Source organism: Bacillus rossius, chromosome 17, assembly GCF_032445375.1.
Source record: "Bacillus rossius redtenbacheri isolate Brsri chromosome 17, Brsri_v3, whole genome shotgun sequence".
NCBI classification, from domain to species: domain Eukaryota; kingdom Metazoa; phylum Arthropoda; class Insecta; order Phasmatodea; family Bacillidae; genus Bacillus; species Bacillus rossius.
The window spans coordinates 29271475-29295527 of record NC_086344.1 but is presented as its reverse complement, the minus strand read 5'-3'; the positions used below and the strand labels follow the sequence as shown (position 1 = coordinate 29295527).

At 41.6% G+C, this 24053-nt stretch overlaps 2 protein-coding genes across 2 annotated transcripts; one reads left to right on the top strand and one right to left on the bottom strand.

Annotated features, from left to right (window-relative positions):
- The first annotated feature begins 338 nt into the window (after positions 1-338).
- LOC134540766 (uncharacterized) lies at positions 339-3334 on the top strand. The gene is made up of 2 exons (XM_063383679.1): positions 339-574; positions 887-3334. The coding sequence occupies exon 2, from the start codon at positions 1315-1317 to the stop codon at positions 2788-2790; it is 1476 nt and encodes a 491-aa protein (XP_063239749.1). The 5' UTR covers positions 339-574; positions 887-1314; the 3' UTR covers positions 2791-3334.
- Positions 3335-6180: 2846 nt separating this feature from the next.
- On the bottom strand, positions 6181-20831 carry LOC134540986 (uncharacterized). Its single transcript, XM_063384096.1, has 3 exons — positions 20714-20831; positions 16753-17140; positions 6181-7506 (listed from the first exon to the last, which is right to left on the bottom strand). Exons 1-3 carry the CDS (start codon positions 20810-20812, stop codon positions 6806-6808), a joined length of 1188 nt encoding a protein of 395 aa, XP_063240166.1. The 5' UTR covers positions 20813-20831; the 3' UTR covers positions 6181-6805.
- Positions 20832-24053: the final 3222 nt, after the last annotated feature.

The following is a 24053-nucleotide window of genomic DNA, read 5'->3' as shown; positions in this document are numbered from 1 at the left end:
ATATCACAAGTTTGAAACAATCAGGTACAATATAAATACACAAATAATAAATTAATTAAATGATGTATTGATTGTATGTTATGATTAAATTAATAATTATTGAGAAGTTAAAAATTCGTGATCATATAGTAAAAGTGAAAATAACATCGTATAACAGGAACTACCACAATTTTAGCTTACAAGCTAAAATTATTTAAGTCTTATATTGTAATAGTTTTTATTATAATAGTTCATCTCAGTTGTAATTGAGAAATTGACAGCAAGAAAAAGCAGAGAAAAGAGAATGAGAAGCGATAACAAAGTCAAAGGTTTCTCAGCAATAAGTAGGTACCGTAAAATGGGGTGAATAGGAACAGTGGGGTGGAAAGGAACAAAACTTCATGTAAATATAAAAAAAATCATGTGAAGCATAATTGCAGTGCAATGTCTGAGTTAATTTTTTGTCAGTTTGCTAACATGATACTAAGATGAGAAATTATATTTTACACTGTTGGTACCACTGAGTAACAAATAACACAGCTGTAAATTTTGTGCTCTAGATTCTATGAAATATTTATTCCCCAAAACTTCATCTGTAAGTATAATACTACACTTTATATACCTTTAATGTAACTTATTTTGTGTTAACCTAAGGTCTATTTAAAATTTTTCTTATGTATATATATATACTTTTTCTTTTCAAACATGTGATGCTAACATTTTGTTTTTGTGAGGTTATGTTTATGTAACTGTGGGGTGAATAGGAACACTGAAGAAGAGTGTTCCTATTCACCCCACTCTGTATAGAACATGTTTGTAGGTTGTTTCCTTAACATAGAGTAAAAATATATACTCTGAAATATATTCCCGATATTACGTACCAGTTTGTATTTTGTTTTTGTTGCAGATTATGACGTGTGCCTAAACAATGCCACGAAAATATCAACCAGTTACTGAGCGTAAGCATGCAGATTGCCCACCACATATTCTCAAGTTGGCTGTTACGCACATTCAAAATGGTCTTTCTTATAGAAAGTGCTCACAAAAATACAACATTCCAACGACAGTGTTGCACAGACACGTTAAGAAAGGAGATAAAATAAAAAAAAAGGTGGACAGACAGTTTTAAGTGAGGAGGAAGAGAAAATATTGGTTGATCGTCTCCAAGTGTGTGCTGAATGGGGATATCCCCTAGATTCGCTTACCTTGCGATTAATTGTAAAAGATTTTCTTGAGCGACAGGGAAAGAATGTGCCCAGATTCAAAGACAATACACCTGGTCGCGATTTTGTTTATTCATTTTTAGAGCGTCATAAAGAAGCTCTGTCAGCTCGGATGTGCCAGAATATTAAAAGGGCCAGGGCAGCAGTGTCACATGATGTCATATCTAAATACTTTGATGAACTGGAGAAAGAGTTGATGAATGTTTCCCCTACTCATATCATCAATTTCGATGAAACCAATTTGAGTGATGATCCTGGAAAGCGTAAATTAATTTTCAGGCGGGGTTGTAAATACCCTGAACGTGTATTGAACTCTTCCAAAGCTTCCATTTCAGTCATGTTCGCGGCAAGTGGAGATGGGAAAATCTTGCCTCCCTATGTCGTGTACAGAGCACAACATTTGTACGACAGTTGGAGGGTAGGTGGACCACAAAACTCAAGATACAACCGTACCAAATCTGGTTGGTTCGATAGTTTTTGTTTCAGTGATTGGGTGGAGACAATCGCCATACCCTATTTGAAGAAACTTGATGGGACAAAATACTTGATTGGGGACAATTTAGCTTCTCATCTGTCAGTTGACATCATACAGCTCTGCAACATTAACAACATCAAATTCATATTTTTACCCACAAACTCTACACACCTCACACAACCTCTCGATGTTGCGTTCTTCAGACCCATGAAGAATTCATGGCGTCAAATCTTGGAAGAATGGAAGAAGGGACCAGGCCGAAATGAGGCATCTGTACCCAAAGACAAATTTCCTGGCTTGTTAAAGAAGTTGGTTAGCACACTTAAAGAAGACAATGTACGATCTGGTTTCAGAAAGTGTGGCATTGTGCCTTTATGTCGGAACAAAGTCCTTCAGATGTTACCAAGCATTGACAGCAGCGCCCAGAACGAAACTCAATCAACTCAACAGTCCCCAGCAGTGCAAGCCATAGACAGTACTTTTAAAGAGCTGTTGAAGAGCTTACGGCAGTCTGACTCTCCCAAAACCCGACAGAAGAGAAGAAGAGTTACGGTTATTCCTGGCAAAAGTATGGAGGTGAAAGACTTTGAAGAATCTGCAGTTGTGTCTGAACCAGGACCCTCAGGACTAGAAACAAATGGTAGAAAGCTTGCTGGAGGGGCCCCCACAAAGAAGACCAAAATTCCAGTAATCACAGAATCATCATCATCTGATGACTCAGATTATTGTGTACAAGAAAGTGATGAGTACACATTGCAAACAAATTCTGAAGAGGAACCACGTTTGGGAACTCATGTTAGTCATGTCACACCGGTATCGACAAGTGTTCATCATCCAGGAGACTATTTGGTGGTTAAAGTGTACGGGAAATCAAAGAATGTCTTCAGACTCTATGTCTGCAAAGTAATGCATCCAGAAGATGATGGTTACGTAGGAGTCTTTTACAAAAGGAACCCTCAAACATGTAGATTTTTCCCAACAGATGAAGAGGCATTTTTCAGTTCCGAAGACATTGTCACAAAATTACAACTTAGTGACACAGAAAAGGCATCTTCCAGATTCAAAAATATGATTAGTTTTAAAAATGATCTCAGTGATCTTTTTCTGTATTAGATACAGTTAGCTTACTGTTCTTCAAATAAGAATTCTCTCTTTATGTGGAGAGAACTGGTAGGTACCAATGTGCATTTCTGAAGTTGTATGATTTACTCAGTAGAAAATGTATTTCTTTCTAAGTATTAACAATATTTTTCGTAACACTTATGATGATGTAAAATGAAAAGGGTATATTTTGTGTATTTATAAGTTGAAATTTCATAAAAATTTGTATTTTCGTATTAAAATGTTTTATATTCAATTAATAGTGTGTTCCCGTTCATGTCTAACAATTACAACCTGTTCCTATTTGCCCTACTAATGTTTGAATATGAACAAAGATGAATTCAAATTGTTGTTCCTATTCACCCCTCTTTGTGGGGTGAATGGGAACACCGTTAAAAAAATTAATAATTAACAAAAGGAATTTTTAAAGAACACTTGTTGCTTATGGTATTGCAAGAAGAAGGAAGGACCTAAGTTTCTGGCATAAATTTATTTATATATGTTTGTGAATAAAGTTACTTTTTTGTGCTTGAAGTTGGAAACTGTTCCTATTCACCCCATTTTACGGTATAATATTAAAAACTGTAAGAATAAATGATTAGTACCTACTTAAAAAAAAAGTCTTCTAGGAATGTTGCTAACGATTGATACAGAGAGTTAGAAATTTTAAGAAGATGGTTCCTAATATGACTTGCTTCAAGTCACTTCCTACATCACCAACGCCGTATTGCAGCGCCCAACACATTGTGGAAATGGTGCCTGACCATGCTTAATGATTGTTGATAGGTAAGAATGGTTCCAAACCATAAGATAAAAGCAACTTAGTGACTGGCCAGTATAAAATAATTTAATAAGTGGTTGTATTAACAAAGATGGTGGACAGTATTTAATTCTAGTGTTCAAATTAAATTGAATGCACTTATTTTTTTATGCAGTTAGAGGTATTTTTTCTCCTTCCCAATACATCTACATTCAATGGGACTAAGGAAAATAATATAAAATCTACTTTCAAATCGTTCGATCAATGCTGGTATCATAAAGTACACAAAAAGCTTACTTTTGTCAAACCATAGGAGCTATAGAATAAGCACAATGGCTGCCATATCACAATGCAAACAGGTGCAACACTTCGTAGCCTTCTCACCCGTGTATATGAATTATTTCAACACAAGGCCTGAAGTATGGAGCATGGACATTTCTGAAGTCAGTTGTGACGATGTGGTTGCAACATCACCTGTAAAACATTTGCACAATGTTACATATTCTCAAAAAAGAATCTTTTTCGGCACAGCCTACAGTCATAGGTAGATTTCAAAGTAGGTACCTATTTTTCTTCTGAAAATGTTTTGGAAACTTCTATAAACTCCTGGAACATAAAGTTAGGGCTTTTTAAACTAAATTATAATGGTTTCGATAATATATATTAAAAAAAGTAATGAAATTTTGTCTTTCTACCCTTGTCATTTGCTAGTGTCCAGTACCCTTTCTAGTTAAGACATCAGCACACTGTGCTGGCTAGGGTGTGTGTAGCAGTGCAGAAACTGGCCAACTGTCAGTTTCTTTAGAGCCAACGTGACTAGTGGACCATGTTGGGGCTTGCGACCCACACAGTCAGGGCCGGTGCAAGGTAAATTGGCGCCCTAGGCAAAAACCCTTAATTGCCCCCCCCCCCCCCCCAAAGGCCGGACACCCCAAAAAAAAATTTCCATGCCTCAAAATACATCACGTAAGCCTAAGATTTTGTCAACAATCAAATGTAAGCAGGCTTGTGTTTTTTTTTTTTACTGTTTTACTTATTACAAATTATAAAAAGGTCACCGTGGACTTTAAATAATTACTTATATCAATATAAACATTCCAAACTGTTACAAAAATCCATTTTCATCTAGTTTCAATAATAGTTAAACATATTATATGAGCTGTTATGTGTCGTGCTGCGCCGCCCCCAGCTACTTGGCGCCCTAGGCGGTTGCCTAGTTCGCCTATATGGACGCGCCGGCCCTGCACACAGCAACCTTTTGTTGGACACCACGAGCTAGCCTGGCGCATTACCTGATTTCAAGCAGGCCACCATTAGGCCCACCTCGGGTTTCCAAACTGAGAACTATGGGTGATGGAAAACACACTGGTTGATCGGAAGAGATCACCGTAACCAAACATGTTGGTTTTTGGTTGGTTTTTGGAGTCACATAGAGTCGATTGGCACGTTACAGCTACACATTTATTGTTGAAGAAACATTTATCATCGTAATGACACTGATAAGATAGAATGTTATTGGCCAATGAGTTGCAATGAGTTCCACTTACAAATGTGTACACGTCTTTCGTCACATGTAACTCCTCTCGGTTTTAATCAAAACCTCCTAAATTTTTTTGGTAACATATTTACACTTTATTTATTATTGTTCACAATACATCTTTAAAAACTTTTAGTCTTTAATGCCACGTTGCATACTTCAGTGGTGTCTAACTATTTCAGAATGTGCTCTTCTTGTTGTTTCAAACAAACAAATTAAATAATACTGTCTCTCTCTCAATATTATGAACGATGGTGTTGGCTACTTTTGTGCACAAATACAAATACAAAATTAATGTAAGAAGTATCCATTATATCAAATTTTTAATCATAATGGGAATTATTTGTAGGAGGAGAAGTACTAGGTACAATCTAAGGCAAATTAATTTCCTCCATACAGTAGTCTTTATGTTACTGATCCATCTGAAAGACATTTATTTCTTTAAACAATAGGTATTGTACTAACATTAAGTTTCAATTTTTTATTACTTTTCCTATGTCTTTGCTTTTAATCTTCATTATTTATTGTGATTCATTTTGTTTCGTTTCCTATGTTTAGCATTATGTTGTATTACACACTAACAGTCAACATCTTTTGAATGGGTATGATACACAAAATGGGGGTTCTGCTCTCCAATGATATTTTTTCATTTCCCCTACTACCCCTACCTACCCTATTTTCTGCTTACAATCCAAGCTCTTCATAACTGCACCGAAAGCTTGTATGATTTCTGGCACTAGCTAAGAATTGAACAAAGCAAAATTTTTTGACATAGTTTTGTTTAGAAAAATATGGAATAATTTGCTAGTGTTTTATTTTCAATAAGTTAAAATTAAAAATATTTTGTTGAAGGCAGTGCAATATTTTTGGTAATGCAGGGTGATCTGCCATAACACCTTGAGCATAGATTTATAATGTAACAGTCCAGACCTCTAGTTGACAACTAAAGTTTTTTGAATACCTACACAAGTTTTAATTTTCTTTTTCTTTTTTTTCCTATTCTCCTGAAATAATTCCTGTATCTGCCACCAAAAGTTGGGAATTTTAATAATTTAAAAACACATATATTTGTATATATTTCATACATAGCATCGTAGGAAAAACATTTTTTTTTAAATATTAGTTTTAAACCATAAAATTTTATGTGGTTTGATTTTCAATTTTGGATTTGTTAAAGCAAGAATATAATTTAATTGAATGACTTTAACAGTGGTAGTCAACTACAGAAAGGTTCCTCCTTTAAGTTATTGGCAATTGGCATCGAATTAATTTATTGGCAATTCTTACAACTATTATAACACTGACAATAGACATTTTGTTATTGTCACTGTGAAACTCTTAATGTGAAATCTCGGCTTTCATTAAGGCAAACTTTCGATACTAAATGATAAAAAAAAATTGTCATGGCACAAAATCTGTTGAAAACATATGGTGTATGTTTATAATAATGATCAAGATTCGTATAAAAAAGAACTCACAAAGTAGTGATAAAATAAATATTCTTGTAATTTAAACAATTTTTACCACGTGTAAAAAGTAAACAAAAATGGCTACCGCTGTTGCCCCGGGTGACATAAATGGAAGAACTGGTCATTGCCGAGCTTATCCGTACGGGTCAGTGTCCACATGCACGCCACTGTAGATACTCTGTTCTCCGAGATCCATCCCCGCTTCCGTGTCATTGTAGAACGGGCCTGAGACCCTGATTCATTTGCCCAGTGACTTACCTGCTACATCCCGGCTCTGGAGGCCACCGCCGCCGCCGTCTTGCGCACCTTGGACCCGAGCTTCCGGAGCGAGTAGTGCGAGGGATAGGCGGAAGGCTGGCCGTAGGGGTCGAGGGGCGGGTCGTCCGACTCGTACCCGGGGTAGGACGCGAAGGCCGAGTGGTGAGACGGGCCGGACGGCTCGTGGGGAGGGTCGTCGGAGGGGTGGGGTGGGCCAGAGGAGTAGTGGTGGGGAGAGTCGGCGTAGGGGTGGGGTGAATCGGACGCGTGGTGGGGAGAATCGGCGTAGGGGTGGGGTGGGTCGGACGCTTGGTGGGGAGGGTCTGCGTAGGGGTGGGACGGGCCGGACGAGTGGTGGGGAGAGTCGTACAGGTGGCCAGGGTCGGAGTAGTGGGGAGGAGGGCTGGCGGAGTGGTAGGACGCGACGGCGGAGTGGTCCCACCCGCTGGCGGGGTAGTAGGCGGCGGCGTGGTGTCCATGGTAGTGGGAGGGGCTGTGGCGGTGGCTTTGCGCCGGCGCCGGGCGGCAGGAGCGCAGGTAGCCTAGCACCGTGGGCGCCGCCATGACGGCGAGAACCAGCAGCGTCTTGACGAACAGCACGCCGAACAGGGCTGGGATCAGCAGGAACTTCAGCTTCAGCAGGAGCAGCAGGGGCAGCAGCAGCGCCAGCTGCTTCTTCTTCTTGCCGCGTGACTTCTCCGGCCCTGCAACGGGACAGCGGGCAGTGGCATTCAGGGCCATCGAGAACAACCAAGGGTCCTGTGGCCGATATCTTTGTCGGGACCTCCTCCCCATTCTATCCCCCCCCCCCCAAATACTACAAAAAAAACATGTGTTTTTCATGGTTCTGGGAAATTCAAATTAATATTTATTTATAAGTGATATAAAACAACTTAAGAGTTTTGCGACAAAAGCTATATAAAAATGGTTAATTGAAAATTCAAATCCAAAAAATCCATTCTTTCAATTTTAAACATAAACTTAACATATAATTTTTTTTAACGTTCTCGGAACTATTTAAACAACACGTATTGCATTAGCAAATAACTTTAATAAAAGATTAACTACACTTAAATTATGAATTGATTTAAAATCATGAGAAAAAAAACAGAAATTTAGAAGCAAAATAAAAAAAAGAAAAAAATGTCCCATTTAAAAATTTTTGTAGTATCAGCTGGAAGCGTTGAAGAGTGTACGTTCAAGGTCACAATTGAAGATAAACTCAATTGAAGATAAACAGTTATAGATAAGCGCATGCGCGATTACTGCTTTCTTGTTTTATCGCTTGCAGCGCCCCCTGCGCCAAATGCCGACTTCTGGGCGTCATTTCCACAATTAGTAGAGGGTGTACCTATAAACTTTATTTGGCAACAGGATGGAGGCCCTCCCCATTGGAATCTCTTTGTACGAGAGTGGTTGAACGCAGGGCCGGTGTAAGGTAAATTGGCGCCCTACGCGAAAAACCATAATGCCGCCACTCCCCCCCCCCGGCCGGTCACCCCAAAAAAAATTTTCCTTGCCTCAAAATACATCACGTAAGCCTAATATTTTGTCAACAATCAAATGTAAGCAGGCTTGTGTTTTTTTTTACTGTTTTACTTATTACTAATCATAAACAGGTCACCGTGTACTTTAAATAATTACTTGTATCAATATAAACATTCCAAACTGTTACAAAAATTCATTTTCATCTAGTTTCAATAATCTTTAAACATTTTATATCAGCCATTATGTGTCGTGCTGCGCCGCCCCCAGCTACTTGGCGCCCTGGGCGGTTGCCTAGTTCGCCTATATGGACGCGCCGGCCCTGGTTGAACGTCGAAGTCCCTGACCGTTGGATTGGTCGTAATGGTCGAGAAGACAGAGCTCTTTATCGCCGGCTGCCACGTTCACCAGAGATGTGTAACATCTAAACTCGGTATTGAGCGAAAACCACGCGTTATCATGATGCAAATAAACTTATAAAACGAAACTCGTACACGAAATTTAACGTAGAATTCTTAAAAAAAAAAAAAATAATAATGCCGAGCGTGATAAATATACGAAAAAAAATTGCGTTTTTTAAACTACATTTCAAAACGCGAATCACACGTAGTTTCCACACCCGCCGCTAGAATTCGCTGCCGAAGTGAGCAGCTGTGTCGACCATCGAACCATTACATTCGCAGAGCGAAATTTCAAAACTGCATGGTGAAACGGCTCCGATAAAAAAAAAGACTCTATTAAAAATTAAATTACCAAACCCCGGCTTTGGAAATGTTTTTCGACCATGAATATTTTTTTTGGAAATACTACATAATGTTCTTAAAATTCATTAAAAAAAAATGTTATCAAGTTTCCCTTTGACTTTGCGAACTTTGGTCCGCGCCATCCGCCGCAGACGGCCAATGGCGGCTTCGGGATGACTTTTCGGGAGAGGCTATCATCGCACAAAGAAAGGTCGTAGTTGCAAAAAAAAATGAAAGTGGTCAGATATTGACCATGGAATATTATTTACAAATTACAGGTTTCAAATACAGAACCTTAGTAGCTCCATGCAACTTTTGATGAGATAAATTTTATCATATGGAATTAAATATTTTTAAGTAAACATAAATATATACTAATCAATGAAATTGGTCTCGGGAGGGGCTATCGCCCCCACCGCCCCCCTTCTGGAGCCCCGCTTGCAGACGGCAGCTCCTGTGGCTGTTGCACATTTACGTTCCTTCACTTTCCATCGCATTCGAGAAATTTCTCCCGAACCAAAATGCCTCGGGAAGCCTTCTTTTCACAGACGAGAGAGCCAAACGCCCGATCTTGCATCATCGGTGTTTTTTTTTTTTGTTCATTGTAACTCACGATAACTAATGGCCAATTATGTTAGGTTAGCTACATTATAATAACACTTTAAAAATATTGTGGACGGTTGATTTGGTTAGGATAGCTACATTAAAGATACTGTGAAATCATGTAAACGGTTTCCTAGCGCTGGATAGCTACATATTAAAAAGTTATTTGCTAAGCAACCATAAAAATGATTTTACAGTATTTTTAATGTAGCTATACTTACCTAATATAACCAAACATCCACAATATTTTAAAGTATTTATAATGTAGCTTACCTATCCTAATCGACCGCAAAATTTAATGCCACACCGGTTTATACAATGAGATAGAACGGGGGAAAAAAGAAGCGAGCATGAACTTCGGGGAACTTCGGGTGTGGATCTCTCTCTCGTCTGTGAAATGAAGGCTTCCCATAATGCCTCACGCAGTTGCGGGTCAGTGGTATTTCGGCCGTGGAAAGTCGCAGCCACTCAACGAATTCTATAGGCCCCGCGTGGCGGCTGACCACGCGACGATGACCATGACGGATGGGCCGGTGGAAAGCTTCAGATGCAATTAAGGAAAAGGAACGAGCGTAGAAGGAATAACAACAACAGCGGACGTGACGTCGCAGAAAACTACTGGTTCATTATCTCGCTCTCTCCCTATCTCCCCCAATCAAAATAGCTTGAATATCACCAGGGGCGCAACAACAGGGGGGAAGGCAAGGGTATTTTGCCCCCCCCCCCACCCTCTGAAACCTTGAAGTGGGGGCAAACAGGGGCTAAGAAAGTGCTGTGTAATCAATTTTTAGATAATAAAACTGCTTAAATAGCACCATTTTCCACCTTGAAATACAAATTTTCCCGGGGGACGCTTCAATAGGGGGGGATCGATGATTCTTTATAAAAAGGTATATTGCCCCCCCCCCCCCCCTTTTGGAAATTTAGTTGTTGCGCCCCTGAATATCACCGCACTCTGAAAAGAGGCCTTCCCGAACGAAATTTCAACGATGTGGCTCTCACTTGCTTCACAGATCTACTCCTCGGAGAAAAAAATGGGGGGGGGGGGGGAATTAGGGGGGTGGGGGGGGGAGCTCTAGAATTAAGAAGCCCCTCACGGTGTCCTGCGAAAAGGTTTTGATGTAAACGAAAACGTCATAAAACTATGTTTTTCACGAAGAAATTTATGTAAGTTTTTAAAGTCTTCTGTTCTTATAATATGCGCATGGGAAGTACACACAACAACGCACAAGTATCCTGAGCAGAGATATTGATTTGTGTCGGTTCAAACCCACGCGCAAAAACACTCTAACCGCCTTCCCCCTACCCCATTTTATTTTGATTGAGAATCCAATGGATTTGCGCCACTGGGTGATTCGTGAATGAGAGGTATAAACAAAAAAAAAACCCTTATTAATGACAGTTTTTACTAAAAAGGCCAATACGAGGCCAAACTGCAATACGAATGGGATTAGGCTGGAGGGTTTGTGAACAACGCAACTGACGTGACAACGCAACGCGCAATAAACGTAAGCGCAAGCCACGGTTCGCAAAGGACAGACGCCAAGATGTCACCATCCCTAAAACTTGTAATTGCAAAACCGGCTTATTTTAATAATTTACATGAAAATATGTAAAACTGTAAATAATTTTATCTACATACGTTATTTTTATTTTAAAAAAATTTCCGAAGCTTACGCCCTAGAGAGTAACAGGCGATGTGCCTAAAGGCGGTTTGCCTAAACATGAATTCGTTACGGCGATTTGCCTAAAGTCATTTTGCCTAAAGGCGTTTTGCCTAACGGCTATTTTCCAAAAGGCGATTTGCCTAAAGGCGATTTGCCTAACGGCGTTTTCCTTAACGGCGTTTTCCCTAACGGAGTTATGCCTGACGGCGTTTTGCCTAACTCCGATTTGTCAAACGGCGTTTTGCCTAACGGCGATTCGCCTAACGGCGTTTTGCCTAAAATGTTACTATGATGACAAAACCTCGTTTTGCCTAACGGCGTTTTGCCTAACGGCGAATTGCCTAAGGGTGATTTGCCTAACGGCGAATTACCTAAGGGCGAATTGCCTAACGGAGAATTGCCTAACGGCGAATTGCCTAACAGCGTTTTGCCTAATGGCGATTTGCCTAAACGGCATTTTGTCTAAAATTAGGCAAAACGCCTTTAGGAAAAACGACACATGCCCGCCCTAGATAGAGTTATCGATATCTCAAGGGTGCGTGGTTTTTTTTTTTTTTTTTTTTGCAAAGAGCGCAGGAAGGATGTCTTGGGGTCAAGTATGGAGCATCCTGAACGCAGTCATTGTCGGCTCGGCTTTTCAGTCCGGCGCCGACGAATGCCCGACGCGAAAGGGAACAAACGAGGTTAACTGTCGTCCCATCTCCTTCTCGGCTGCTCAAGAGCGTCTTAGACGAGACTTTGAGTGTTCACGTCCGAGGGCGTTGTAGGGTCACCCCGATTGTTTCGCGACGTCAGAGCGCCGAGTCACCGCTGACCCAGAAAAATAAAGTCGGTTTACGGACGATAGTTTAACGTGACAACGTCATAACAAAACATTGATGAAATGATTGCATACTGTTATGAATAAAATTGAATCATTTTTTATTGAATTATCACCATTTTGTATGCATACAAAGAAGAAGTTAAATGTAATCTACAATTTAATTGAGAAATTTTCTTTTATTTGCACTCATTAATTCAAATAAGTTTATTACTTTAACGAAGATATTATTTTAACTATAACTTTTGTACGTGTTTGCTATTTAACTTCTTCCAATCTGTGTTATTCTGTTAAGGATAGGACGATGTTAGGAAAAGTAGGAAACGAATGGGAGTGTTTCAAGTTTAATGTGCCTCGAAAAAGTCAAATCGATGGTAGTTCCAATCGAGCGGAAGAGATATAGGTAGATGCGGCGCAAGCGTACAATGAGCGTAACGGGACACAGCGTAACGGGACTATGTGCGTTACGGGACACTTTTTCGTGCGTGAAGCCGGCGTTCATCGATTTATTAGACGTTGTCACGTCAAAAAAAAAAAACACACGCACACACCCCCTCTCCTCCCCCCTTCATCACTCACCCTTCTCTGAACGACCCAACCGGGAGTTAGAGATGTGTTTGCTGACCTCTGTTACGCTGTGATGGGGGGGGGGGGGGGCTCCTCTTTGTGCTAAGGTGTCGGTGAAAGTCGTATGTCTGATTTCGCCTGAAGTATACGTACACATATATGTGGAAGGTCGAAATCAGCTAAATAAATTAACTAAAGAATAATGGGAACCCAACCTAACCGACCCTTAATTTTTATTCACGATAAACCTTACCTGACCTAATCCTACCCTCCAGAAAAGATGTATACGAGTCATTTTTCAGTGCTCGCCAGTGATGCATGTGTAACATCTAACCACGGCAACGGGCAAATTCTGGTGTTCTCATGTTACAAATACACTTGTAATACGAAACTCGGACACAAAATTTAACATATAATTTTTTTTTGACGTGACAACGTCTAATAAATCGACGAACGCCGGCTTAACGCACGAGAAAGTGTCCCGTTACGCACATTGTCCCGTTACGCTCATTGTCCCGTTACACTGTGTCCCGTCACGCTCATTGTACGCTTGCGCCGCATCTATCTCTCTCGATTGGCCTATGAATCTACTATTATATTAAATAGGTTAAGGCGGGCTTTTCAAAAGTAGCTTTTAAATTTAGTACTTTAACTAAACTAGCATTTCATCAATGTTTTGTTATGACATTGTCACGTTAAACTATCGTAAGTAAACCGACTTTACAGACAACCATTTTTTAGTAAAATGCAGTGTCTACTTTGTTACATAATTTAGAAGTTACACTTCTATGGCATTACGAAAATATTAACATGAAATATTTTAAAACACATATTATAACACTAAGTATATGTTTATATAATTACATTTTTTTTTTGCTTAAACGACTGAAATCAGTCTGTATATACTTCAAACAAACCTTAACCTCATTGAGCTGATTCAACATTTAAGATTAAACAGGGGAAACTTTCATAACGGATTTATTTTATTTTTCATGTCGTCGAATATAAGTAGGCTAACAATTTCTTGTGTGTTTACAGTATGATGAACACTGCGCTATCTCTAAATTTCAATGTTAACTAAGGGTTGTCAAAATTGTATTGCGTATTTTTAAGATTTCATTATTGACTATAAATTATAACATAAAGAATTAAATGATAGTTGTTTATTATAAAACTTTTAATACCTATGCGCGGTGTAAATTCTGTGATGTTCACGAAAGCAATATGTACGGATTAATCACGTGAGTACGCCATCTTTTGAGGATTCCTGTGCCATCCACCACTAAAGGCAGACCCGAGGTTACACCATTTCCATTCATTCGACTTGCGTTCCATTCACGAAATCACTCCCACCAAATACCGTACACAGTGAGCTAAGATGTAACAAAAAAAAAGTCGGGCGAGTGTTGATGAAGATCAATAGCGTGGATTGAGAACATTTGTGATTCAACTATAAACGAACGGGCGGTACAGGAAACCAAATGTACAGCAAAAAGCCCTAAATCAGAAGTAACGACAAGAAAAAAATAACAGCAACAAAAAATATATATTCGGCTTGCGGGACCGAAACTGTTAATGTCGACAAACATATGTGGACTGTATCGAGATGGTTTTAACCTACGATGCAACATAAATTACACGATGGCATCAGCCCGCACCATTGCGACCTACCGCCATCTTGCCGATGAAAACGAAGACTGTTTTTTTTGTTTCTCACTGCAGGGATGCCACTCTTGCAGTGTTCCAACATGGTGCCAACTGTAAAAAGCTGGGGCGCGGGTGATTTAAACTGGTGTCTATCACTTGGCCTGGTACAAGTGCCACAAAGTCAACTCACAACACACTTCTATATACAAGAGTTCACGCTAAGTACCAAACAGAAACCCTGAGATGAAAATTGTTTTCTAAGTGGCGGTCCAAAGCCTTGCACTTGGAGGTGATACAGCGCGATAAGGGAGATCCGGCACGCCAAGGCATGTATTAATCATATCCCCCCAGACTTTTCTGCAGGTACCCGGTTGCACTTATTACTTCAGCGTGGGCTACCACAACCATCATGACAGAACACATCAGCTCACAAGTGTTCGACTTCAACGAGTAGCTAGCCAAAGGCTAAGGTCTTACGCCAAGTCAACCAGACAAAATGAAAGAAGCACGGGAGCTTTGTTGCGAGACGGCGAGGCCTAATTCCCCTTCCCTTCCCCCCCCCCCCTAATTGGAAACGTGACACCCGAGGACTAGGAAGCCTTCTTTTCACAGACGAGAGAGCCAAACGAGCGATCGTGCATCTTCGGGTTATTTTTTTGTTGTTCATTGTAAAAGGTTAGGTTTAGCTGCATTATAAATACTTTAAAACATTGTGGACGGTTGATTTGGTTAGGATAGCTACATTTAAGATACTGTGAAATCATGTAAACGGTTTCCTAGTCCTGGATAGCTACATATTAAAAAAAGTTATTTGCTAATCAACCATAAAATGATTTTACAGTATTTCTAACGTAGCTATACTTACCAAATATAACCAACCATCCACAATGTTTTAAAGTATTTATAATGTAGCTAACCTAGTCTAATCGACCGCATAATTTAATGCCACACCGGTTTATCCAATCAGATAGAACGGGGGAAAAAAAAAGCGAGCATGAACTTCCGGGAACTTCGGGTGTGGCTCTCTCGTCTGTGAAATTAAGGCTTACCCCGAGGGCTCCAGACAGATTCTACAGGTCTACGGCCTCTGCACATATAACTCCCTCGGTTTCTGATCCCGTGAGGGCGTACCCGAGTTGGAGATCGCATGGACCTTTTACATGTCCCAATTTCGAGGAACCAAAATTTTGGGCACGGGTTCCCAGGACCGGGAAACAGATACGCCGTTTACGAATCGCGGCCTGGTTCTGACAACTGTGCTGGAGGGTTGTGTTTACCTTATCGAACGATGGCATTACACCAAAAAGAAATAGACAAAAAAGTTTTGCTGAGTTTAGACGACAGGAACACAAACAATTTTTTTTTCCTTCTCGATTAATGAGACAGGAGTTAAGATTCTTCATTAATAGGTTTTTGTCACGAGAGCTTGCTAAAGCAAACTGTCTTACTACTGAAACTAGGGAACACTAAATGGAATTCTGATTTCCTTCAGCGTTAAATTTTCAATTTTTGGCATTTAAGTCCTATTCCAACAGGGTTTTGGACCGGCTTGTTTTTTTCCCTGTGTAGGGGCTTTCGTTAGGAATTCTGTACGAGCTAAGGCTACCACATGATGACGATTTCTGACTTGCAACTTCCTTCACTGAAGAAACTAAACCAATGGGCCCTGTTCAGACTGTGTATTAGTGTGTGTAATTCTGTGTTAGTAACATTGATTAGACCTCAACGTAATCAGTGCTTCTGAGAAGTCTCTTAATACTTCAAGTTGTTATTTCCCGCGCCGCTGTGTAGTGGCAAACCATTATCCAGCATCCTCTGCCAATAGTTGGCAGCCCTGAACTCCCAGCCGGAAGTCAAGTCGTATTTTTCATCATGGCGGTGAGTAGTACTATGGTGTAGCCTCGCGGTTAAATTGTTTGTAATATAATGGCATCTATACTTAATCATTATCGCATACAGTCCACTCAGTCATCGCGCTATAACAAGGCCTCCCGTTGTTCAACTACGGTCGCCACCGAGCCCGTGTACCCCAAGATCAGGGGCACAACAACAGGGGGGGGAGGGCAAGGGTATTTTGCCCCCCCCCCTTTTGAAACCATGAATTGGGGGCAAACGGGGGCAAAGAAAGTGCTGTGTAATCAATTTTCAGATAGTAAAACTGCTTAAATTGCACCATTTTCCACCTTGAAATACAAATTTTCCCGGGGGAGGACACCCCGACCACCCCGCTTCAATAGGGGGATCGATGATTCTTTATAAAAAAGGTATATTGCCCCCTCTTTGGAAATTTAGTTGTTGCGCCCCTGCCCGAGATCAACCGGACGGTGCTTTGCTTTGCCCCCCACACACCGGGGGGGTGTTACAAGGAGGTACCGACACGGTACCCAGAGGAACTCTGGACCGAGCGGGCGAGCTCACCTGCGCGGCGCGCGGACGACCCCAGAACTTCCTCCGGGTCGACGAGACGCGGAGAGAGGTCTGCTTCTTCTTCTTCCACATCGTCGTCGTCACCTCCGCCGACGGTGGCTTCCCCCAGGGGCAGCATGAGCGCGCGGGCCGACGCGAGCCTGCGGGCCTCGCGCAGCAAGGACCCGACCACCGACGACGACGGCGACGTCGACGAAGACGAAGACGATGACCTCGTGACCCCGGGGGCTCGCGCCGAAGAGGAGCCGCCACCCGGGTGCCAAGGCACCAGCTCCAGCCCCGCCGGGAAGCCTGCCCCGACGACCTCCCTCAGCCAGGAGAGCGTCCCCGGACCGCCGTCGGAGACCTCGGAGTCGCGGAGGCGGAGGTCATCCCGCGCCTGCGCCGACATGTTTTCGCAAGATCTATATTAGCTGCTGCTCATCCGTGGTTCTGTGCCTGCACCTCAAAGGTAGTATCAGAATAAGCCAGGGGATGGATCTGATTTACATGGTAGTGAAGCTGCCATGGGCCCCAATGGACCTGGAATATTTACGATATTCAGACGCGACAGAGAGACATAGCGTCAAGCAGTGGCGTGGCCAGGATTTGTGTATGGGGGGGGGGGGGGGGGTTGTGTTAAGAAGCATGCCGCGCCCCCCCCCCCCTTGCCGTATTAAAGCGAGGTGGTCCGGGGGTCCTCCCCCCGGTAAAAATTTGGATTTTATGTTGTAAAATAAGTGCTATTTTAGCAGTTTTCGGTACTTAAATTTAAATATTGTAATGGAAATTTTTTTTTATTAATTTTAATATGAAATTTGTTTGCGTGATGAATAAGAAATTAAATTAAAGATTTGGTGCTAAGGGGTGGGGGGGTTTGAACCCCTAACCCCCCCCCCCCCCCCCCCCCGGCTAAGCCCCTGGCGTCAAAGATGCGTCCACACTGGTTCGAGCGGAAATAGATCGCATACGTAGGGGCAGGCATTTTTCTGCGAAAAAGAATCTGAACGTCCAGTTAAGACTTCGACGAGGTATACCCCCGCACCAGCGGTTTCTTCATTGTGATTGGCGGGCCGTCTGGGAGAGAAATCGTCGCCTTGCAGGGGCGTAGCCGGGGTCGGGGGGGATGGGGTTTAGGGGTACAACCCCACCCCCTCACCCTTAGCACCAAATCTTTAATTAAATTTCTTATTCATCACTCAAACAAATTTCATATTAAAAATTAATAAAATTTTTACCATTAAAATATTTAAATTTAAGTACCGAAAACTGCTAAAATAGCACTGTTTTACAACTTAAAATCCAAATTTTTCCCGGGGGAGGGCCCCCGGACCACCTCGCTTTATTACGGAGGGGGGGGGGGGGGCGCATGCTTCTTAACACCCCCATACACAAATCCTGGCTACGCCACTGTCGCCTTGTTTGACCGAGCAACTCAGGGCGCGTTTGATTCCGCACTGACGTAATGTTATTGGTGTTGGTGACAATCGACATGTGCTTGAAAGAAACTCACCCAATCACGGAACACAGCCGGCGCTACATTGTTTTTTTTGACTTTCAGCTAGTATCGGAATCTTTTTCACGAAATATGCATGCCCCTACACATTATGGTATGAGCGTTGGGAAGCCTTCATTTCACAGACGGGAGAGCCACACCCGAAGTTTCCCGAAGTTCATGCTCCATTCTATCTCATTGTATAAACCGGTCGTGGCATTAAATTTTGCGGCCGATTAGTATATGTTAGCTACATTAAAAATACGTTAAAACATTGTGGATGGTTGGTTATGTTAGGTTAAGTATACCTACATTAAAAATACTGTAAAATCATTTTATGGTCGCTTAGCAAATAACTTTTTAATGTGTAGCTATCCAGGGCTAGGAAACCGTGCGTAACGGGACATTTTTTCGTGCGTGCAGCTGGCGTTCATCGATTTACTAGACGTTGTCACGTCAACAATTCAAAGATGTATAGCAACGTCTGCCAGGCATTAGCTAGTACGGAGTGAAAATGAAAACATAAGCTCACAGAAAACAAGACTAAATCAGCTGATGCCAAAGGGATAAACCCAACGATGAACGTAAACAGGTATTATTAACAACACAACGACAACACCGTCGAACACAGTACATTTTATATGTGCTGTCCACAATATCTGTTTATCTTCATCGTTGTATTCGTAAATTTTCTGCGTTGTCCAGGTTTTATCTGATATTTAAGTTTGAATGTGTTCGTCTGTGCTGCATTCGTTTTGTTGTTTATAATACCTGTTCGGGTTCATCGTTGGGTTTATCTGTTTGAAATCAGATGATTTAGGCTTGTTTTATGTTTTCATTTTTATTTCCTAGTTTGCATTTATGAATTTATCTCAGTGACAAAATGTGCCAATCTGCAGTGGATGCGTGTTCCGACGAAAATGGATTTGTCAGGAACAGCTAAGATTTGTTCGTCAGAACACAGTGGTTTCAGTGCAGACAAGTTTTGATATCAGTTCGCTTCTATCCACCAGTGATGATGGAAACCATGGTCAATACATAGAGTCACATCTTAGGTACGCGAATTGATTTTCAATTTTCAGTCCCAGAAGTATATAGTACATACTTATTCCTTTGAAATCTTCTAAAATATGAGCAGTCTTTGAGTACTCGCTAGAGTTGTGCAACATCTAACCTCAGTAACAAGCAAATTCACGTGCGTTCATGCCGCAAATACAGTCATAATACGAAACTCGGAACACGAAATCAACGTAGAGCGCGATTAAGTATACGCAAATCGTGTTTTCAACGACATTTCTTTCGACCCGAAAAACACGTAGTTACGGCACCCACCGCTAGAATTCGATGCCGGAGCAGTAACGTCGAATATCGAGTTGTTTCACTAGCAGACCGAAGGGCTCCGATAAAAGAAAAGAAGAAATTTTCTTGGAGCTGATTTACGACACGGAATTTTATTTAAATACTGTCCTTTGGCTTTGCGAACTTCGGATAGCGCCTTCCGGCACAGACGGCAGCTTTTGCAGCTATTACACGTTTCCGCTCCGACGCGATTTCAGCACAGCGTCGATCGATTACTATCGCGGTCGGTCGGAGGAGACGATCGATCAGAAACACGTCGACGCGCAACTTCCTAGTGTTGACCTTTCAATTAATTTCAACAAGATGGCGTAGTATTTTAATAATATTCCTTTTCATAAATCAGGTCCAAACACGAGGTTTTTATAGTTTTTTTTTCGCTTTTATCAGAGCTGTTTTTCATTAAGTAGTTTTAAAAATTCGTTCTCTTCATCTGATGATTCGAACGTCAACGTTTCTGCTCCGGCAATGTACATTCTAGCGGCGGGTGCGAAATAATAATCTGCTCGTTACCAAGGTTGTTAATTTTTTTTTGACGTGACAATGTCTAATAAATCGATAAACACCAACTGCACGCACGAAAAAGTGTCCCGTCACGCACATTGTCTCGTCACGCTGTGTCCCGTTACGCTCATTGTACGCTTGCGCCGCATCTATCTCTCTTCCACTCGATTGGAACAACCATCGATTTGACTTTTTCGAGGCAACTTAAACTTGAAACACTCCCATTCGTTTCCTACTTTTCCCATCATCGTCCTATCCTTAACAGAATAACACAGATTGGAATAAGTTAAACAGCAAACATGTATAAAAGTTATAGTTAAACTGACTTCTTCGTTAAAGTAATAGACATATTTGAATTAATGAGTGCAAATAAAAGTAAATTTATCAATTGAATTGTAGATTTCATTTCACTCCTTCTTTGTATCCATACAAAATAGTGATAGCCTAATTCAATAAAAATGATTCAATTTTATTCATAAAAGTATGCAATCATTTCATCAATGTTTTGTCATGACGTTGTCACGTTGAACTATCGCCCGTGAACCGACTTTACAGACAACCAATTTTTTTTTTCCCTTCTTTCAGTTCCCGTGACGGACGTCAAAGACGGCGACCCACCTGGATGCTCGAGGACTCTCCAGGAAGCAGCAGCAGCAGAAACAGCAGCAGATGCAGCAGCAGCGGCGGAGAGCAGTTCGCCGACGTCTCGTTCGCCATCGCGTCCGCGCAGACAGATAGACGCGAGGCGTCCGAAACACTGCGCCCCTGCGTATATACCCGCGTCCCGCTGCCCCGGAACAAGGTCACAAGCAGATATTAAGGTCGCTCCAGGGGAGGAGGGCTGAGGAGAGAAAAAAAAACTCTCTCTCTCTTCCTTTTCTTCCTCTTCATCGAGAGTGCGTAAGCGCGACTTCTCTCCGGCAACACAATGGACCCCCGCGCAGACGGGGATGTGAAGTGGGTGGCTGGGGAGGGGGGAAAGAAGGGGCCACTTTCATCTGCACGGGACCATGCAGCGTCTGTCGTCCGTCACGCCCGATACGGGAACGGGAAGAAGAAGATGAAGAAGAAGAAGAAGAAAAGAACGTGGGCTAGTCTTTTAGTTACTCGCCAATGATGTGTGAAAAAAAACGATAACCTAGGTAACGAGCACATTCTATGTATACAGAGAAAAAGGTTTGTTTGAATCAAATATTTTTATATATGGCGAAATAAATATATTTTGTTAATTCAAACAAAATTTTTGCAGTATGAAAGATTCTGTTGACCCAACAAAATGATTTTTTCAACTCAAATGTATATTTGGTTAGTTGTAACAATATTTTTGTGACTTACTGTGTTTGGTTAAAATAACAAAATATTTTGTTCCACCAAGTAAATATTTATTTCGCCATATATAAACAAATATTTGTTTGATTCAAACAAACCCTTTTCTCTGTGATATGTTTCCTCAGCTATTACGTTTAATACCGTGTTTTTGCTGGTGAAATAAGCTATTTATGTTTGATGGTGTTCGGGGCTGTATGGCATCCTGTCAGCGCGTTCAAGCGAAGTCGGAGGCAACGCACGAGTGTACTTTCTCCCGTTTAGCAGCAGCGCGTTCTCCTGGCGGTCCGATAACTCGCGGGGCAAACCGACCACCAGACACTTTTCCAACTCCCAGCGGCCGGTTTCTCCGTGACGTGGCGCTGCTGCCGGGTCAAGGTCATGCTGACAATGTCGCCGTCCGGCTGAAGAGTGCGCGCCTTTATAGTCCGTCCGTTTTGTCCGTTAGTCCGATGGAATTTCCTTTAGTCAGTCCGTTGGTCAGTGCATTGGTCAGTTCAACCCGTCCGTAAGTTTGTCAGCTAGTCCATTGGTCAGTACGTCAGTTCGTTGGTCAGTCCGTTGGACAGTTCGCCCATCCATTAGTTTGTCCATTAGTCTGTTGGTCAGTCCGGGTCAGTGGGTTAGTTCGTTGGCCAGTCCGTTAGTTCGTTGGTCATTCCGTTAGTCAGTTCACCCGCCCATTAGTTTGTCTGCTAGTCCATTGGCCAGTCCGTTAGTTCGTTGGTCAGTCCATTGGACAGTTCGCCCATCCATTAGTTTGTCCATTAGTCTGTTGGTCAGTCCGGGTCAGTGGGTTAGTTCGTTGGCCAGTCCGTTAGTTCGTTGGTCATTCCGTTAGTCAGTTCACCCGCCCATTAGTTTGTCTGCTAGTCCATTGGCCAGTCCGTTAGTTCGTTGGTCAGTCCATTGGACAGTTCGCCCATCCATTAGTTTGTCCATTAGTCTGTTGGTCAGTCCGGGTCAGTCCGTTAGTTCGTTGGTCATTCCGTTAGTCAGTTCACCCGTCCATCAGTTTGTCCGCTAGTCCATTGGTCAGTACGTCAGTTCGTTGGTCAGTCCGTTGGACAATTCACCCATCCTATAGTTTGTCCATTAGTCTGTTGGTCAGTCCGGGTCAATCCGTTAGTTCGTTGGTCATTCCGTTAGTCAGTTTACCCGTCCATCAGTTTGTCCGCTAGTCCATTGGTCAGTCCGTCAGTTCGTTGGTAAGTCCGTTGGACAGTTCACCCATCCAATAGTTTGTCCATTAGTCTGTTGGTCAGTTCGGGTCAGTCCGTTAGTTCGTTGGTCAGTCCATTAGTCAATTCCGCCATTTTGTCCATTAGTTTTTGGGTCAGTCCATTAGTTCATTGGTCAGTCAATTAGTCAATTTACCAGTCCGCAAGTTTGTCCATTAGTCCGTTAATTCGTTGTTCAGTCCATTAGTCAATTTACCCGTACAACAGTTATCCATTAGTCCGTTGGTCAGTCCGTTGATTGTTGGTCAATCCATTTGTTAATTCACCCGTCCGACAGTTTGTCCATTGGTCCATTCGTCCGTCCGTTAGTTAGCCCATGCGTTAGTCCGTTAGTAAGTTCACCCATCCATCCGTCAGTTAGTACTTTAGTCAATCATTTTGTCCGTTAGTCAGTTCACACGTTTGGTTCTCAGGCACAGAACTATGGTTTAGAATGTTTGTTTTTATTTAGATGATTTTGTTTTTGATGATTAATTTCATTACCTACTTCTATCTCGTAAACGGTTCTTTGGTCTTTTCTCTGCTCGTTTGTTTGCAGCGAAATTTGAATCAACATCCAGGTACAAGTGCTTGCATTTTAGCCAATCGCGAAATGAAAAATCAAAATATTTCGGGTCTTCGTACGGATCATTCGGGTGTCTTTTGTCGGTGACCACGGCTCATCAGATCGCGTTTCTCGGAGTTCTGTCGTAACTTAGAAATATATATATATATATATATATATATATATATATATATATATATAATTATGACAGTTCTAACTTATCACTTTCTAAATCATGCCGTTTCTAAGCTGTGTGGTTAGGCGTTGTGCGTATCTAAGTTATAACTTTTGAAATCACGTGTTTCTAAGTTATGACAGTTATAAGCCATGAATATATAAGTTGAGATGTTTCCAAGTTGTGTGGTTCGGCCTTTCTGTGTTTCCAAGTTGTGATCGTTCTAGCTTATGACAGTTATAAATTATGGGATTATTATTTTAATTTTAAGTTATTAATGTTCTAAGTTGTGACTTTCTAAGTTATTGCGTAGGGATCACGCCTTTCCCGATGTAGGTCGTTCGTAGGAGTGTCACCAGGAGTACTGGATTCGTCTTTCTTCCACATCAAGACGATTCAGTCAGGCCACATTACCTCCCCACCCCTCCCCCCTTAACAACCATATTCATAGTCCCTTCACATCAAAAGGATTCATTATACCACAACCCCATTCCCTCTCCCCTCCATTATCCTCCACAACCAACTGTGGCCAACTGCGTCTTATAACACCTTTTCTTAGTTTAATTTATTTACTAGTTGTAATACCCGGCGTTGCTCGAATAAAATATACTTATATCGCGCACTTTATCTAACCAAGCTTTATCGAAGGGGGAAAAAGATTTATTTAAAAAT

Coding starts and splice junctions, on each gene's coding strand:
- LOC134540766 (XM_063383679.1), top strand. CDS start 1,315: ATGTGCCAGAATATTAAAAGGGCCAGGGCAGCAGTGTCACATGATGTC.
- LOC134540986 (XM_063384096.1), bottom strand. CDS start 20,812: ATGGCGAACGAGACGTCGGCGAACTGCTCTCCGCCGCTGCTGCTGCAT. Junction 17,141..20,713: donor GAGAGTCCTCGAGCATCCAG/GTGGGTCGCCGT, acceptor ATGTCGGCGCAG/GCGCGGGATGACCTCCGCCT. Junction 7,507..16,752: donor GTCGTCCGCGCGCCGCGCAG/GTGAGCTCGCCC, acceptor GTCCCGTTGCAG/GGCCGGAGAAGTCACGCGGC.